Raw genomic sequence first — 10426 nt, forward strand, 5'->3', positions numbered from 1 at the left:
ATATTCTTCAGAAAAAGACCTGAAACCAGCTGCCAAAAATAAAACAATGTATTTCCACAATGTTCTATGTTGAGAGGATTAAAGGGCTAAATTTTCCACAACATGAGAAAAAACTAAATCAGTGTTTTCTAATTCACACATAGTACACACAGTCATTCACCTTGTCTTTCAGTTTCTATCACTTAACACAATCCCCCCAGTGCTTTTGAGAAAGAAACAGCTTACACTAAGCACAGCTTTAGAAAACCACTGTCACATACACTTATAATTAGTGGCATTTAAAAAGGCACCTACTAAACTCATAAGCGTGCATTTTTGTAAACCTGGCATGGTTGGAGGGTAGCATAGTAACACAGACATAATCACTCACACGTACGACACTGTCTCAGAGATCTAATGAACTAAGGGAATATGTCACTTGTTCTGTAGGAGATGGGGGGGATTTGTGTCTGACTTTGTTTGTGCATGTGTCCACTGCTTTGCTGGATGATACCTTAATTTAATAGCTTTAACAAAAGCAAACTGAATATACATATATATATATATATACACAGAGAAATATATTGTTTTCATTCAATTATCTGCTGACGCAATTCATACCAAACAGAAAAAAAACCCTAAAAATAACCCTCAATGAAAAGGTCTGTGTGATTTGGACTTTACTTATTCTTATCAGGTCCCATTCAGTAAGCATCTGTGGCAGACCACGGTTTGTTCCTGGGTTTTGTCTCTGCCGTATATCAAGGATGCCCTTTACCTCCTCAGACATTCACTGAAACCAAACACACTCTTCCGGCTAGCTGTAGTTTAGATCAGCACAGTTCCTGTCTTTGTGTGGTAGACGTGTTTAGGATTATGGGAGGAAGCTCTTTCACAAACATTAAAGACCTTACCTAACAGAGTACTCTTTGGATATTATGTTGAAGACTGGCTTTTAGGTTACTTTTGGAAACATGAAGAGCAGTGTGACTTCAAAGCTGAGCTCTGTGGAAACATGTCATAGAATAGAAACAGCAGGGCCCTGTCTCATGAAGCAGGTTTATGAGGCTGGATGGGATCAATTGCTTTCACATCAGTCCATGTTTCAGGAAAAAAATGTTGATGAATGTCAAGAAACTTCTTTTGTACAATGTGGGAGAGTAGACTTTACTCCCATCCCTTGCCTTGGTAAAAATGTAGGCCATTCTAGCAGTGATGGCCAACTGCTGAATATTCATCAGTGTTGATCTAATCTGTGCCAGGCAGACAGCTAGCATAGAGTCACTGAGCAGGGTCCGAACAGTCTCCCTCAGTCTCTGTCTTTCTCAACCGGACTCCCTATCTGGGTGCCAGGCCACAAATGAATGGATCACTGTGAGTGTGAGTGAGAGCGCCCCACACACGCACACACACACGGACATAGGGCCTTCTTCAGAGATTGGTGTCTAGTTGGAGCACATTAGCATGCACACACATGCATGCAGGAGATTTCAAAAACACTGGACCAAAACAAACTGAGGCAGGCCAATAACACACAACTCAGCTCAGTGATTCCTGATTGTGTGTTGAACATAGCATCACTAACAAACGCACATGTTCCCTCTCAAACGACCAGTCTGTCTGGCTGTGATCTATCCTCCCACTCCCCATTACTTGAGAAGTCCTGCTCTGTCCAGACATATGGTTCGAGATGACAGAGATTCCCGGTGGGAACACTCCCTGAGCAGGCACATGCTTTCCGTTTCATTCCTCACATTGACTGAAAGCACACTCTCATTACAGAACTCCAGCATGTTTTAATCACCAAAAACATGCCAAGACTGTGCTGAACCATATGCTACATTCAAAAGATAAGAATATATGCACTCCTGTGATTACACCGTCTCCTGATTGACAGAGGGCCAATCCAGTTAGTGTTAACAGGGGTGGATTTGTTGGGTCATGCCAGCAGAAATAATCAGTCAAGCTTTGCCCTCACTCCCAAAAGAAACATGGGATGTAAACCTCAGCTATGCACCCGTAAAGATGCACATGCTTTGTTGTTCTCTGTGACTATGCATCCATGTGTGTGCAAACTTTTATGTGTGTGCGCAGATAAATGAGATACCTCCAATTCCCCAGTGCCATTAGATCATAGGGGTCCAACACAGCTGACCATCACAGCCCACCTCCACTGCCACACATGTCCTGTTATGTATATCCACTATGACACATCCACACTAAGTGAAAGCAAGTGAAGACTTGGGAGAATCACAGCTTTCTTAAGATGTTATATTGACTGTGTGTGTCAGCAGATGAGCTGAGTGTTTAGTCCACATTTTAAAGAGAATCTGTCAACGTGGGAGTATGAGTGGATGAGCATTGAGGGGGGCTGACAGTGCTCCACACATCCAGTTCAGAAATGTGGGCTAGGGGGTGGGGTTGGAGGCAGCTGGACAAGGGATGATTTGTGGGCTACTGACTCCAGCAGCTGTGGGGTGAGAGGAGGATAAAACATCTGGAGTCTGGAAAGAGAAAACCTTCATCGATAAGAGAAATTCTATGGATGAGCATTAAATCTCCAACAGCTTACATGACATAAAAACATATGGGTCTGTGTGTGTGTGTGTGTGTGTGTGTGTGTGTGTGTGTGTGTGTGTGTGTGTGTGTGTGTGTGTGTGTGTGTGTGTGTTAGCATATAAAGCTAGCTTATAACGCACACAAAAATTCCTTTTCTAAAAATACCCTTTTAAAAGAGTTTAAGAAATTAAAACCGGAATTATAAACACGTATACTTTCATGGAGGTATGTTTGAAATGGAGACTGTTTCAGCTGATGTAACTGCTCCTCCACCCTGGATGTGAGGGATGCCAACTCCCCGTTTTGACTTGAACAATAGCAACAATAATCATATAAACACACACATGCACACACCCAAGCAAGAATGTGTAAGAGAGTGTTTGTGTGTATTTACAGTAAAGAGCGTGCATGTGTCATTTGCTGTCTAAAGCCCAACATATTCCCTGTTCCATCTAGATGGCTACTCCCAGCTGAAATCTGTCAGACCTCAGTGAACAAAATTGTGTTGCATATCACTTCTGTTCCAAGACTTTGCGCAACTCAAAACAGAAAAAAATGTTATGAGATACTGCTGTAAGACACTTGTGACAAGTATTAGTCCATGTAAAAGCTGTAATCACCATAAGCGGGTGGCTGCCATGTTGTTTCACCATCAAAACTTAAATTACTTGTATTGCACCACAGTGGATGAATCTTTCAGTAATGTGTAATGTTTGATTGCTACTGAGCTTTTACCAAATGATTTACACAATATTCAATCACGATTGCTTTGGAGGAATGGAGATGATTAGCAGTCATGCCATCATTCCAACATGCACATAAAGTTAATCCCCTATCTGTCATTAAAATAAATCAAACACTGTCAGTTTTAGTATTCAAATATAAATGTATATGCTTCATCTGGTCACAAAAGGCAGTATAGCTGAATTCATGAAAATGGAAACAGTATGAAAGCCTAGTATCCCCATCTCACTTAATCAATTAGCCATGGAATTCCTGACATTCTTACGATGCAGAGGTTTTGTCTCTACAGACATTCAGTAAGTTCGTATGAAGCAGCATCAGTTAAATAGAGGCTGTGTGATGAACCCTCTACATCTTATGCTTTCAGACTTTATTTATAATTACTGCTGGAATAACACACCACTTTGTTCAAACTCCACCAACTCAGGTAGTTTTACTTAATAAAAGTATCACTTTATCCAAAATTTGGGGGGTTTACCCAAACTTCACAGCCTGGATGGGAATCATATCACTTTCTGTAACAGATTAGTGATCATGTGTTTGACCCATTCATCTTGTTTTTAGTCGTCCCCATTCACACAGACCTGCTTTTGTAGTAGCATACATTCACTGATAAGCCATAGAAATTTAAGCAGACTAAACAGAGTTGTTGACTTGATCAAGTAATTGCTAAAAGTGTTTTGACTTGAGATTGGGGTGGTGTAGCTGGGTCACATCAATCTGAAAGCGATAGAGCTGTAAGCAATGCCAAAAAACTTCTCTGGGAGAGATTCTACAGTGTTCACTTTCACGTTTAATTAAATAAATAATTTAATTAACATGCTGCCAAGAATGTGCCGTCCACAGCTGAGGTGACAATTTCTCTAGGATAGGACATCTGAATGCCACATTACTAAAGCAGTCTCCTGTAAAGTTATTAAAACATTCCCCAGCCAGCATGCAAAGGCACTGATAACTTGGGCGCCCTTGCAAGCTTAGAAATCACTGCCAAGGCGCACAGCTTATCTCTCAACCAAGTTACACTCGATTCATGTATTTCACATCATGTTAGATGTGATACAGTTTCTAAAAGAAAGTGCTTGTTTATCATAACCATAGAGAAAGACATTCCAGTAGGTTAATACCCATTAGCCCTGGGCCCAACGTGTTTGTTCTGGTCTATCCTTTGGGCTCACATTCCTGACAGTGCCGTTCATCATACTGGGGGCTCAGTTACGTAGGGGTTGAATGCTAGTGTACATGGCATTAACTATTGTTAGAGGGCCGGCCATGTGACTACCCATTCTCTGGGGAAAGAACAATGACAACAGTTCACAATAGAGCCATGTATCTGATGTAATGTTAGAACATCAGTAGTATGATCACTTTCACCTGCTTCGCAGACTTAGAACAGGTAGAAATTGCCACCAGCTGACTTATATTATGTTGCATTGTACAACTGTTTTGTCAAGAAGTGAACCAATTGAATTATCCAGATTCACACTGAGTCATGGAAACAACAGCTTAAATGTAACCAGCCAGAGATCGCATGTCTCACAGTCCCCACACAACTCAACAAAAGCAATGCAGATAATCTTTTACTCCTCCCAGCTCTCTATCCATCCACTTCATCCACCTTCTCCAAATGAAAAGATTTGACCATCCCCAACTTTTTCCAAGACTGGTAGAGTGGTGCTGCCAACCGTTCATAGAAAACAGACCAGAAGGAGAAAGATAAAAGGAGTGAGATACGAATAAATGGGAAAAAGATAAATGGAGGCAGGTGGATAAAAACTATGACAGGATGCTGTTCATGTGCCAAGGTGCTTCACCCAACTAGCTCTGAAACATGTTGGAAGTAGTGTAGCGGAGAATTCCACAGCATACACAGACAGCTGAGGTCTGACTAAAAGATGTAGGTTTGGCCATGGGAGCAAATAGGGGAAGACTGTCGAGGAAGGTGAGCCCAGGGGCCACAGCCCACCCCTTTTAGAGGGCTTCCTGAGGATATCCGTGGCTTGAGCAGAACAGTGCTTCGCCATCCCAGCAGAGGAAACCTGCCAGATCTGTGTGTGACCTCAATAACGAGACCAGACAGGGAGGGGGAGTAATGGAGAAGTGAGCTGAGTTGCACTGGGCAACAATAGAAAAAAACAAAAAGGTATGACAGACTGCTTTAGAACATTACTGGCAAAGAACAGCACTGAAGCATCTATTGCCACCCTGTATGAAGTGTTATGTGGGAGGAAGCACATAGAGATCACCTCATCTAACCATATGTTTCCCAGACACAATCAATAATCATCTCTGGTGAGTAGAAAATCAAATCCCCAGGTTTAGAGATGAAGCACTGTCTACTACATAATCAGTGTTTTCCAAATGGATAAACTCCCACCCACACTGTGAAACACCACAAAACTCTTTTCAAAACAGAGGAGGATTCCCTGCAGGCAAGTAAAATATTTCCACAAGGCCTCGGCTCAAGATGACCCTTCAAGCAAAAACGAGATGAGGTTTCTTTCAGGAGGAGCAGAGAGAGAGAGTAACGGATAACAGTCAGCTCTCCAGGTTTGTGATCGAATCATTGAGTCTGGGAAGGGGCACAATTAGAAACTCACCGTGGGCACAGATATGTCTGACGATCTGTGCTGTATTCAGAAATTGAGAAATACAGCAGTTATTCTAGTAAACAACTAAACCTAAACTTACAGAACATTTGAAAAAGGAAGTGAAACGGAAAGGAACTGGGATGGATTATCACTCAGGTCTTAAGAGTTTGCACATATGCACAAATCTAAAAAAAAAAACAATACAAATTTTGCTGAGACAAAATTCTCTATTTCCAGTCAAGCAGTTTTAATGTGGCTTTTTTGAAATTGAATAAAGATCTGTTCCGATACAAAGCAAAAATCTTGTCCCAGAAGTGGGGTGGGACTAGAGACAAATCCCAATCAGACATCTGTAATTCCAAACACTTACAGCAGCTATAACTCCTGCACCATACCGTCCGAAACTGCCTTTGACTCTTAATTAGCTCAAGGACTATTTACTTGGCTTCAACCACAAGTAAATGACTGGCTTACTTAGGCATTCCTATTAAACACATTCCACAACAGGCTGCTGTGTGTGGTTAACCTCAGATACAGGGGCCTCTCCGAAAAACAGACCAGCACACTCCTTTGATTTATAGTCAAAACATGATGAAAACGTACTTTTGAAGGTGCACATGCAGATGATCTCTTTTGTTTTTAATTTTTTCTTTGCGGTCACTTTAAGGTTAAGGGGAGTTCTTGACTTTGGCATGTGTGCTGAAACGTATAGTAATAAGTGGAAGACAGAGTATAGAAAGCATAGACTAGATGTCATCAGGATGGATGTCTATCTGTACAGGTATGCAGGCCTGCTCTCACGTGAGGGAGGCCAAGACCAAATACATTTGCAACACTGAATTAAGTTGGGTCAACTGGCTCAAGGCAAACCCAGACTTAAGAGGACATTTCTTTAGACACAAAACAAAGTCATAGAGCAAACTATATATGTGGTATAACCATAATGCTTTGAGACTGTTCCTTCTGCTCGTTTATTCTTCTCATAGAGTGTTTATAAATAGAAGACTGAGCACATTGTTCAGATAAAGTTCACCTTAAAGGGCAATTTAAGTGAGACTTTGCTTTGTTAGTGACTTCTTATTGTTACATTGTGCTATGTAAGCCAATACATTTATAAATCAATCTCAGTCATCTCTCTATCGGAGTGGAAATATAATCTTAAGTGTTATTTAATCACCGGCAAAGAAATGAAATGATACTTGATGAGTTGCCGGAAATCATTATATTTACACAAAGTATACCTAGAAGTCTCTTTACTTTCAGACAACAGCAATGAACAGAACATCATGCATTATCATGGTTGTCAACAAGTTAGTTTTGGGGTGAAAAATTGACCTGCTGAACATTTGAAAAATGCTGGCTGTTAGCAGTCCAGAAGCGCAATCATATTCCATATTTTCAAACTTCTAATCTTTTGAGTACAGTTTAGCAGGAATATGAGATAGTCTCAGCTATTCAGAAGTTAATGACAAATTAAGTCTATCTGACCCAAATGTTGCATTTATTATCATGGGAGCCAATTCATAGTGTGTGGATTATTCTTCCAATAAAAGACAATCTTTCAACTTTTTTCCAATTATCATCACAAAGTTGGCTCATGTTATTCTGAGCTACAGTGATGAAATAAGAGTGTAAAATCATCTACACTGTCAGCTGTCACTCCAGATATTAAATACATTTTACATAATTGAAATGTACATAAAATCATCATGTGTTCAGTGTCTTTAACGATCTCTCCGTTTGTTAGAAGCCCTGTATTAAAACCAGAGAGGACATAGGATGCCTGGACCAACAACATGTTTCTACTGACCTTTAGAACTATATAATGCTCTTGTTTACTTTATTGAAAACTCATGAATGATGTCTCTTTTTTCCAGTGATCTGATTGGACAGTGGTCACGTGTTGACAGGTTGTGATCCATTCCTCTGAAGTTAACCTGCAGGTTAGCTGTTTGGCATAGGCTGCCATGGTGATTCATCCCAGTTAAAAGTGAACTAGCTTTGTGATACTGGAAAAACTGAGTTAAGCACAAAGATAGCTTGCTAAACTACTAATCTTGCTTCATGATACAGGCCCCCGGCCTTTCCAAGACTTGAGACATAAAAATGTAAAGTGATACAGCACTTGGAATCAAATTTCAACAACTGTTGACTGATTTTGAAATAATGTGAGAATGTTATGTTTGCTGGCAGGAGGGCTAGTGATTTTGAAACAGTGCTTAAGTATGTTTATTGGCAGGATAGTTAGCTATTTAATAAATATATTACGGTAAAGTCAGGCCTCAAACAATGTTGATGTCAACAAACAAAAAAAACTTACATGGGCTGATAATCATTTAGTTTCGGTATCTTTGTGTATATTCTGAGTGGACATTCTTTAAAAGTCAAAAGGGTGATTGTGATTGACCATAAAAGTAGTGAAGATGGGTAACCTTTGACTGGTACAGTATGTCATGAATAAAAAAACGTATAAATGCCTGTCGCTGTTTGTATATGTGTGAATCTGTGTGCATTTGAGCGTAAGTGGAAAACGTCAAAGATGAGCACAGCCTTGCAGACATTTGCCTCCAGAGCAATAAATCTGGATAAATGGCCTGGCTGGGAGCCAGGTCTCCCACCCGGTGTCAGAGGGCAGGGCAGCCCTCCCCCTCTACGTGCACACAGACAGACACACACTAAACCCCCCCCCCCCCCCTCCGCCAAACCAAATTAACACCTCTGTCTTTAAACAGACTGGAAGTGACTGCAACACATTTGGTCAATGGATCAATCAGATCCCATGGGACTGTAAAATCAAGACTGCTTTGGGTGCCAAACAAAAGGGAAGTGTTTCAGAAACTGTGTTACAATATGCAGCATCTCCAAATAAGACCACAAAGTCACATGCTCTTAAGACACAGATGTGTAAACTTAATTCTCACTGTCTAGACAGAGATAGCTTCTTTCAACAAACATGGCACTCAAAATGTCTGTTGAACAATTAAGGGATTGAAACACTGTGGGAAATCTGACTTAACTAATATTAATATGTTAATTAGTAAATCTCCACAATGTTTCTCTAACAATAATAAAATATGTCTAGCATTGAATGACATCCAGAGGCCTTAGGGAATAATTAAGGAAGTCCAAAGAATTTCTAATCAGCATTTCTAATAGTAATAACAATGACTTATGTATTTTCTGCCATTATCACTCGGCCTATACAATACAAGAAATAACTATCCTCAGACAGAGGCCTCGGCAACAAAATCATGTTTAACTTGGATAAAATTGTGTGCCTCTGGCCTCACAGTAAAGCTAAATTGACCTCCTCCAGTGGAAACAATGCAGTATGGAAATAAACCAAATGTACATCAGCCATAGAGCATGCAGCACACAGAACAAAGGGTTAATCTTTCAGCGCATAACATACCATATTCTCATTCCATTCCTGTTTGCACTGAGATCCGACCGATTCAACACAATTCGCCACCAGCAGCCTGCAACCAAACCACCTGAATCTCGTACAACATGTGGAGTGGTGGTGGACTGAAAACGTGGGCCTATAGGGACGCACTCTTAAGTGCTGTTTTGATACGTGATTTGCATGCACCGACCAGTTGGCAACACAATCACCGCATCGGCAAATCAGTGTCAATTTTAAGAAAGACGGTGAAAAGTCTCAGTTAGTTGTGAGTCTACGGTGTCAGCCTATATGATCATGTCACCCCTCCCCCAGCCAAACACCCCCAAAACTTACCAGCATCCCCATTACGTCCGTCCACAGTTGGGAAAAACTGTCGGACCCACTAGCGCTGTCTGCTTGGGGCTCATCGGATGGCGCACCGGTCCCCTGATCACCTTCCATCATGTTCGAATATTTTGTGTTCAGTCAGACCAATCTGGTGCAAGGCTTGAATCCAAAGCCCACAAGCAGGGGCCTGATCAGCCGCAGTAAACGAGATATCGGTGCCAAGGCTGTTGCTACAGAAAGTTGCCCTTGGCGCACCGATGAAATGCTTCAACATTGCCTGGCACGATCCGAAATATAGTGCGTAAAATGCGCCCTGACATGTTTACGAAACTCCCACAACTCCTGCGCTGAATTCAGATAATAAATAACCAAAAGAAAAGAAAGATGGCCTTGTGTTGTGTAGACCCACAACAGGTCATTCGTCTGAAAACTTCCTAGCGGGATGTTCCCCTGCTCCACAGTTCGCCCTGCACGGATCCGTGCCTGGGCATAAACCAAACCGCACACCAGGGGAATAAGCCGTCGAAGTGCGCAAAAAGTTTCCCGAAAGTTATTGGAATCCCTCGATGGGTGACAGAAAACTGTCTAAACTAGTAGAGCAAGCAAACGCTTATTTCCATTAAAATTTCGACTGAGAGAACGCCCGGAGCACAGAGCAAATCCTCCAAACACTGCGCCTCCCCCCTCTCTTCACTCGCCGTCTCTCCCTTTCTCTCTCTCTCTCACACACTCTCACACACACACACACACACACACACACTCCTCCCAACAAAACATTACAGGAAAAAAAAACACTTGTTCCTTTTCAGAGACACAATGGCCA

General features: G+C 41.4%; 1 protein-coding gene across 1 annotated transcript in view; it reads right to left on the minus strand.

Moving 5' to 3' along the window:
• LOC133997363 (SAM and SH3 domain-containing protein 1-like) overlaps positions 1–9720 on the minus strand; it is a 51202-nt gene extending 41482 nt beyond the window's left edge. Inside the window, exon 1 of the mRNA XM_062436940.1 lies at positions 9610–9720. Coding sequence (XP_062292924.1) covers positions 9610–9720 — 111 coding nt within the window. The remainder of the gene's footprint in view (positions 1–9609) is intronic.
• Positions 9721–10426: the final 706 nt, after the last annotated feature.

The sequence above is a fragment of the Scomber scombrus genome, chromosome 17 (assembly GCF_963691925.1).
Source record: "Scomber scombrus chromosome 17, fScoSco1.1, whole genome shotgun sequence".
Taxonomy (NCBI): Eukaryota; Metazoa; Chordata; class Actinopteri; order Scombriformes; family Scombridae; genus Scomber; species Scomber scombrus.